Source organism: Anoplolepis gracilipes, chromosome 17, assembly GCF_047496725.1.
Source record: "Anoplolepis gracilipes chromosome 17, ASM4749672v1, whole genome shotgun sequence".
In the NCBI taxonomy this organism is placed as follows: domain Eukaryota; kingdom Metazoa; phylum Arthropoda; class Insecta; order Hymenoptera; family Formicidae; genus Anoplolepis; species Anoplolepis gracilipes.
This window is the reverse complement of record NC_132986.1, coordinates 3,725,884-3,734,884: the sequence shown is the minus strand read 5'-3', so window position 1 is coordinate 3,734,884 and position 9,001 is coordinate 3,725,884. Positions and strand designations below refer to the sequence as shown.

The 9,001-nt window shown below is 39.5% G+C and overlaps 2 protein-coding genes and 1 pseudogene across 2 annotated transcripts; 2 read left to right on the top strand and 1 right to left on the bottom strand.

Annotated features, from left to right (window-relative positions):
• Positions 1-392: 392 nt before the first annotated feature.
• LOC140675328 (uncharacterized) lies at positions 393-1,533 on the top strand (annotated as a pseudogene).
• Positions 1,534-2,806: 1,273 nt separating this feature from the next.
• On the top strand, positions 2,807-3,611 carry LOC140675191 (uncharacterized). The gene has a single exon (XM_072909382.1). It carries the CDS (start codon positions 2,829-2,831, stop codon positions 3,609-3,611), a length of 783 nt encoding a protein of 260 aa, XP_072765483.1. The 5' UTR covers positions 2,807-2,828.
• Positions 3,612-5,559: 1,948 nt separating this feature from the next.
• Positions 5,560-7,847, bottom strand: LOC140675280 (uncharacterized). The gene has a single exon (XM_072909604.1). The coding sequence runs from the start codon at positions 6,706-6,708 to the stop codon at positions 5,623-5,625; it is 1,086 nt and encodes a 361-aa protein (XP_072765705.1). The 5' UTR covers positions 6,709-7,847; the 3' UTR covers positions 5,560-5,622.
• Between the last annotated feature and the right edge of the window lie 1,154 nt (positions 7,848-9,001).

Below are 9,001 nucleotides of genomic sequence, written 5' to 3'. Positions count from 1 at the left end.
AAAATTTTTGGCTAAATGATAACATAAACAGACCGTCGACGGTACGGATATTTGTGCTAAAGAATAACGCACCGACAGTACGAATGTTTGCGCTAAAGAATAACGTGTCGCATAGTGGGTGGGCATTATCATGTATATTTAATTTGATTATAAATAATAAATATAATCCTATGCGGAGAGGATGTCATATTATATTACATTACCACGAAAATATGCGTGAGATAAAGAGACGTGATATTATAGAAATGACGGATGTTTATACGAAAGAATAACGTTTTCGCAATCTGAAAAGAATATAACGATTAGATATAAATCAGAACGGAGAGTCACATCTCGCCATTATTGTCGAAGCTTGCACGAGTGTACCTTATATGTAAAAAAAAAAAAAAAAAATGGAGCAGGTTTTAACGCATCAATCCACCTTGATAAATTCGGTGGAGGAGTACTTTGCGTGGGAGGTGCGATGCGATGATTATATCAAGTCGTTGGAAGAGCAGAATCGAATTAAACGACCGCGAATATCGATCGGATATCGACAATTGTTGATCGCAAAGATCGCGCGACTCGAAGGACTGAAAAATGCGTTGCGCAAACGTTTCGTACACGCGGGTGCCGGACACAGCGCGCATCAAGCTGCACTATTTTGGCGAGAAATTGATACAGCGTTCGAGAACCGTATATCGACTGGTGCGATAATCAATAGCAATTATATCGAACCTCGCCAGTTTCTCGAAGACGCGAGTGATATCGTGCTCGAACATGTGCGAGACGCTATCGAAACACACTGCAGTGAAAGTGAATACTATGTTTAACGGTGAGTTTGTGGCGGGTGAAAAGCACAACGATAAAAGTGTAAGTACAAAAAACTGTGAACTATTTCGTACATCTGATTTACACGAATGGTACGAGCAACGTGTTATCGAGCCCACTTTAGCATCTCTCGAAGAATTTCAAGAACGTGATAGTGGGTGGGCATTATCGCGTATACATAATTTGACTGTAAATATAAATAAATATAATCCTATGCGTGCGGGATGTCATATTATATTACCGCGAAAGATAATGATGAAGCGAGCGATAGTTAACGTGCGATCCAAAGACAATGCATGTTTCGCATGGGCAGTGACTGCTGCTATGTATCCCGCTGAAAGAAGGGTTGAACGAGAATTATCGTACCCGCGTTACACGGATGTGCTAAATCTTCGAGACATTGAGTTTCCAGTGACTCTTAATCAAATTAAAAAGTTTGAAATTAACAACAATATTTCAATCAATGTGTATACCATCGAAAACGAAAATATTGTTCCTATTCGTCTTTCGGAGCAAAAGAGGGACAAGCACGCCAATTTGCTCTACATTCAAGATGCGCAAGATATCGGACATTTCGCGTGGATCAAGAATTTATCGCGACTCGTGAGTTCGCAACTCAATAAACACAATGGACAAAAATATATCTGTGATCGGTATGTATATTTAATATTATTGATTTTTTTTCAAAATAAATATATAATTATTATTTCTATTTTTTTATAAATGTTAAAATATATATATATAATTATTATTTCTTTTTTTATAGATGTCTACATTATTTTTATTCGAATGAGAAACTACAGTCACATACTGTAGACTGCGGGAAGATGAATGATTGCGCTATTCGATTACCGAGCGATAAAGATAAGTGGCTCGCTTTTAACAACTATAACAGGAAGGAAAAATACGTTTCATTTACGAAAGATGTTAAACTTACGGAAGACAATTCGCGAAATCACATTAAATTACGTTTCATCGATTCTTTTAAATTTCTCATAACAAGTCTCAACAAATTAGCATCTTTTCTCAGTAAAGATAAATTAAAAATTTTACAATCTGAATATCAAAATTTGCGGGTAGAAGACTTTGATCTGTTAACGCGAAAAGGTGTCTTTCCGTACGAATATATCGATTGTGTAGATAAATTGCACGATACATGTTTACCTCCGCGCGAATTATTTTACAGTTCCTTGACCGATGACACAGTATCCGAGAGCGATTACGCGCACGCCGAGACTGTTTGGAACCGATTCTCCATTAGAACGCTAGGCGAATATAGCGATCTATATTTAAAAATCGATGTCTTGTTATTAGGCGATGTTTTTGAAAATTTTCGTGACAATTGTATCAAGAGTTACGGGCTCGACCCTGCGCATTATTATACTCTGCCCGGATACACGTGGGATGCCATGTTGAAGCATACAAATATTAAGTTTGAATTGCTCACTGACATCGATATGGTAATGTTTATAGAACGAGGTATACGCGGTGGTTTGAGTCAATGTTCCAACAGATACGCGCATGCTAATAACAAGTACATGCAGTCATACGAGCCATTGAAACCGTCATCGTATCTAATGTATTTCGATGTAAATAATTTATACGGATGGGCAATGTGTCAACCTTTGCCTTACGCTAGTTTTCAATGGGTCGACAATATATGCAATTTTGATTTATCATCGATCGCGTCCGATTCGCCTACAGGCTATATCCTCGAAGTCGATCTCGAGTACCCGCAACATCTTCACGACGCGCATACTGACTTACCGTTTTGTCCGACGCGTGACAAACCACCCGGTAAGAGAGAGAACAAGTTGCTCGCAACCTTATACGATAAGAAACGATACGTAATACACTACCGCAATCTGCAGCAATGTACGCGACACGGTCTTCGCGTTACAAAAATTCATCGCATATTACAATTCGCGCAATCTCCATGGTTACGTACATATATTGAATTAAACACGCAATTTAGAACAATGGCTAAAAATGATTTTGAAAAGAATTTATACAAATTAATGAATAATGCAGTTTTTGGCAAAACGATGGAAAATGTGCGCAATCGCGTAGATGTAAAACTTATAACAAAATGGGACGATAGGTACGGCGCAGAGGCGATGATCGCGAAACCAAATTTTTATAGCAGGAGCATTTTTTCGGAAAATTTAATCGCTGTGGAATTGCGTAGACTCGAGGTGAAGTTTTACAAACCAATCTATGTAGGTATGTGTATACTTGATGTATCCAAGATGTGTTTGTACGAATTTCATCACGATTACATGATTCCAATGTATAAAGAAAAATGTAAAGTCATGTACACCGACACGGATAGTCTCATATATCACATTGAGTGCGAAGACGTGTACGAGAATATGAAGCGCGACATCGGCAAGTTCGACACGAGCGACTATGTGATAGACAATGCGTACGGTATACCGCTCGTGAATAAAAAGGTACCGGGTCTGATGAAGGATGAAAACAACGGTATGATAATGACAGAATTTGTCGGGCTTAGAGCAAAAATGTATGCGCTAAAAATAGATGGTAAAAAGGATACGAAAAAGGTAAAAGGTGTCAAGAATAGCGTCGTCGCGAAAACGATAACATTTGACGATTACATGCAGTGTTTGAACGAAGGAATTGAAATGACGCGACAGCAATCGAGTATAAGATCAAAAATGCATAAAGTATATACCATGCGGCAGAAAAAAATTGCTCTAAGTCCACACGATGATAAACGGTATATAATACCCAAAAGTATCGATACACTACCATGGGGGCATTACAGAATACCGTTGTAAAAAAGAAAAAAGTGTATATATTTGAATATTATATATATTTATATATGTAAACTTTATATAATATTTGTTATATTTTTACAATACATTATTTTTATGAATCCAAGAATTCGTGAACTATCGAATCCCAACCATTTCACAAAAACTTCATCCCCTCTCTTCCTCAATATTTTTTCCACAAGATATATATCGGAATTAGCAACGCGTTGTAGTTCGTATTCGTAAAATCCACCGGCGACGGGATTTCCGCGCGAATCTTTTAATATATATGTCACGGGATTAGTTTTCTGTATCTTAACAATTTCAAACACTTCGGTGGTCCAATTTGGTGTGTAGCCTTTTTCGAATAAAGTCTTGAATTTACTCACGCGCACCGAATCGCCTATTTTAAATTTCGCCAGCGCCGCAATCTTTACGTTGCTGTACACCGTATGTAAAAGTTTCTCCGCGACGGCTGGAGTAACATCGACAGGTCTCATACCGATAGTGCGATGTTTTTGCGTGTTGTACTCTTCAACGAGTCTCGATAGTTCGTCGATCCACTTGTAGTTTCCATTGAGCGTATTTTCCACATTTTATTCTTCAAAGTACGATTGAAGCGTTCCACGATCGAGGCTTTCATGACGGAATATGTCGAATAATGATTAATATCGTGTTTCTTCATGAGGTTTTGTACATTTGCATTGTAAAATTCTTTTCCTTGATCGGTTTGAAAATTTTTCGGGCATCTCGCATCGTCTCGAATTATCTCTGCAATCGCATCGGCCGTCTCGTTTCCACCTTTACTCTTGAGCGGTACGACCCACGCATACTTGCTCAACACATCGATAACAGTGAGTATGTAATTGTATCCCTTGTTGACTCGAGCATACGGACGCATCTCGACGATGTCGGCTTGCCACAGATCATCGTATCCCCGCACTATGACGTGTCTTCGGAGAAAATTTTTTCTCGCTGGCGCGTGCAGCTCGTTTACCAACTGCCGTCTCTCCAAACTATGTTGATTCTTTGCTTTGCCAGTTTTTCTCGATGGTTGTTTGTTGTTTGCTTTTTTATCACTCATTTATCGTCCTTTAAGAGCCGTTCTTTAAGTTCCGTTTTTTCTATGTTTTTTTTATTTTTTCACGTTTTCTGATCCGTTCTTAATCCGTTCTTGCGTTGTTCACCGCCGTCCTTCACCCATTCGAAAATCGTTCTTGATCCGTTCGCAGCCTTTTTCACAGTCGTTTTTGACTCGTTCGTAGCCGCTTTTGACCCGTTCGTAGCCTCGTTCACAGACGTCTTTCGAACGATCGTAGGAGTTCTTGAGTTGTTTGTAACCTTGAGTGTAGCCGTGAAGAACGTGTTCGTAGCCTCGTTCACAGCCCTGTTTGAGATGTTGATAGCCTCGTTCGAGGCTGTTGTTGTTGTTGTTGTTGTTGTTGCTGCTGCTGCTGCTGCTAGGTCGTTCACTACCACTGCCACTCATTGTAGTATATTAGATAGCAGTTCGGTAATTCTTCGTAGCGGTTCGATAATTGTTCGCAGCCGTTCGATAATCCTTCGTAGCTGTTCGATAGCCGTTCGATAGCCGCTCCTAACCCGTTCACTGATGCTCATTCGGGTTGATAGCCGTCTCTGAGTTAGCGTTAGCCGCGCGTTGAAGATTGTTTAGCGCAATCTGTAATGCTCGCACGTCCTTCTCAAGCGAAGTAAGCTTCTCGTCTGATTGTTTCTGTCGATTTATTAATCTTTTAACGCAAGACTGTACGTACAATTTGTTGACGGCATCGGTGTCAGCCTCAGGTTGCGCTACACGACGAATCTTACGCGACCTCGCATCGAAGTCTGTAACGATGCGACACAGAGCGTTTTCGTGCACATAACTTTTTACCAATCTATCCCAAGAGCCGTTTGTACCGGTTGCATCATTTCTTGAATCGAATAAGCCAAATTTGTTGATAGGCATTTTTTCCGACGCTTCGTAAAGTGTCACGCGACGCTGATCGACTGATTAGTTTTGTCGATACATCATTCAATTTATAATAAGACCATCTTCGCGAAGTTCTTCGATAATCGACATGATTTCATTGTCGTGAGCATTGTTACCGGCTCGACGCGAAGCATCCAGTAATCGCAGACGATCTACCAACTCGTTTGGATCGTTCCAATGCACGTAGTCGATCTTATTGTCGTTTAGAGTCATAGCGCGCGGTAGTATACCCTTTCCAGCTTTTCTGCTAGACAATAACGGCGCAATTACATTTTTATACTTATATCCTTTAGTCCCTAATACTGGATTATGTGCTTTGTTCCCACGTTTATGCGCATTCGTCGCTAATAATATACTTTTATATTTAAGCAAATCATTTTCGGTATATATTTCATCGTCGGGGATTTTTTTGAAAATTAATTCATAGAGACCAGGCGTTCCCGTATATTTTACTTCATTGATAATTATATTATCATTTTTGTCTACGTCAAAATGTTTATCACCGAGCATTATTCCATCGTTAGAAAACTTAATGCCGTACACATAATCCATAGCTTTATCTTTATCTTGATTCATAACAGTTAATATATATTTTTGTCCGAGTGGACCTAAATGCTCTCGAAATATGTTTACACCTGCGGACGTTTGCAATTCACGTTGTACCGTCGTAACCAACGAATCGGGTGTGGTTTCAAAAATTTCGTCGACGGGTGGTTGCTCGTACGATAATTGACGCGGTTGCGCAATTTCTATCTGAGTAGATGTGTCCGGTATCGTTCGTCTTTGATTAGGTGTAGAAGTTATCGGCAAATCATTTAATGAGACGTTTAATCGTTTTTGCTTTGAGCTCAAATCATTATATGAGATTCTTGGTCGTTTTTTAACTTTAATAATTTTCTTTTCCACATGGTCTTTTTCGAGTATATCGAACGGCTCGATTTTCGATACGTCGGATTCTACATCGATGGTATTTTGAACAAGCTGTTTTAGAGGCTCGCTAATCGGTTTAAACTGTTTCTCCAACGCTACATCTTCCTCAATTTTACCAGTTTTTAACGCGCGATATTTTTTGCGAATTGACTCGCTCGTCTGTACAATTTTTCGCGCAATCTTTTCACGATCACTCATGTTTTTTTTTTATGTAGACGTTGCTCTGTCAATGTTTCGATAGCAACTGATCATTTTACGGTACCGCAAATTCATTAAAACCTCTTCTGTAACGTCCATTGTTCATTGAACTGTCTTTGTCAATTACTAGAAATCCATACTTGTGCTGCCAACATTTTTGGCATAACGCGCAAAAATCATCGTACGACATATCAGTATTTACATGATCGTTGTACACATGTCGCAAGTTTGTACCGTCTTGTTTAAATAAAATCAACAGATTAGCATTGTCGCGTATAAGATGCTTGGGTATCTTGGCATACGTTTGACAGAGATAGAAACAATCGACGCTTGAGTGTCGACCCATTGAGAAGTACTCTCTTATCGTATCTTGCTTGTCGCATGCCACGTCATCGAAGATAAAAACCGAATTCGGAAGCGCCTCTCTCGATGAAATGACATCGCTGTTATTAGAGAACGTAAAGTAACCAATTTCATCTATCGATGATAGTAAATTTTCCAAATATTGATATTTTGGTTGTTGAAGAGATTTTGAATATATGTATAAATTTTCAAAGCGTATGCCGTTTGGACTTTCTATCAAGCTTATCAACAAGTTAGTTTTACCGCAATTCGAAGGGCCGCAAATGAGACCGCGTATTGTATTCGGTAACATTTTTCCATGTTTGTGTATTTCTTTTTCAGGCATTAGTCTATTGTCAAAATTTGTTACTTTAATTACCGTTGGTTGTAGCACGAATCGCATGACTTGTCTAATCAGACTTAACGATACTTTATGAGGAGGAGGAGGGTGAGGAGAGCCTATTTATAGATGCGCATCAAATCGAAACCGCTCAGTGTCAAACATGTTTCTTTCACTGTCGGATGACTGTGATATTCTCAACCTTACCTCAGAACAGTTGCAATATATACCGAAGATTATTTTATTGAAACAGTTTGGTCGTTACGTGGAACGTCTGTGGGACAAACTTCCGGAATATATAAAGGCTGATTCGGAGGTTCAGACCTATCGTCGCTGTTTCGAACATTACAATCGACCGTGGCAACGAACGCACATTGACGGTCCAGCGCCGATGATAAAAGATTGTTACGAATGTCAGCGAAAACCGTAAGAGGCTGTGGTCTGTTGAATCGCGCGATAAACGTACTCCCTATCGAATTACATATTCCTGGATATCAGTTTTGCGGACCGGGAACTCGTTTACAAGAACGATTGGTTAGAGGCGATCGAGGCATCAACCCATTGGACGTCGCGTGTCGCGAACACGATTTAGCTTACTCGCGAAGCAACAACCTCGGCGAACGACACGTAGCGGATAGTATACTAGCTGCGAGGGCGCGGGAACGTATTACCGCGAAAGATTCGAATTTTGGCGAAAGAGCAGCCGCCACGGCCGTTTGGACGGTCATGAAAGCAAAGACGAAAATGGGTATGGGGATGAAAAAGTCGTCGACGAAGAAAAAGATTACGAAAAAACGAATACTTCCGGTAGCGAAACGCGGAGGCGTATTACCGATTCTACCAGTGTTGGGTGCTCTCGGATCTCTGATTGGTGGAGCGGCTGGTGTAGCGAAGATGGTAAACGACGGAAAATCTACACAACGTCAGTTTCAAGAGATGCTACGTCACAATCGCGCCATGGAAGGTCGCGGATTGTATCTCGCGCCATACAAATACGGACGAGGAATCTCAATGAGAAAGAAGAAGAAAAAAAAAAAACGTCAAAGAGACACTAAAAATGCCAAAGGGTGCAACTACCAACGTACAACTGCTGCAACTAGCAAAACGTATGCGCATTCCGTATTTTAGAGGCATTTTTATGCGTGACTCATTACCGATCGGTGGTATATATCGAAACGAGAGCGGTATCATAAATTTGGATAACGCTAAAGGCTCGGGTACTCACTGGGTAGCGTATGCAAAGAGAGGGAATCGCGCTATATATTTTGACAGTTTTGGCAATCTTCGCCCGCCGAATGAATTGATACGATATTTAAATGTGTCAAAAATAGATTATAATTATACATCCTATCAAACTTATAATCAAAGCATCTGCGGACAATTGTGCTTGCAGTTTCTCCGAACGGTCGATGCACGCGAATTTAAATTTTAACACATACACATTATATGTATGAAAACACATTTTGAATAAAAATTATATATTAAACATATATATCGCTATGTATCTTCTTTATAAAATCCTATCCTTCTTCCTGTATATTATATAATAATAATAATAATAATAATAATATGTTACATTGATATATTTTTTAATCGAAATGTATAGTTTAT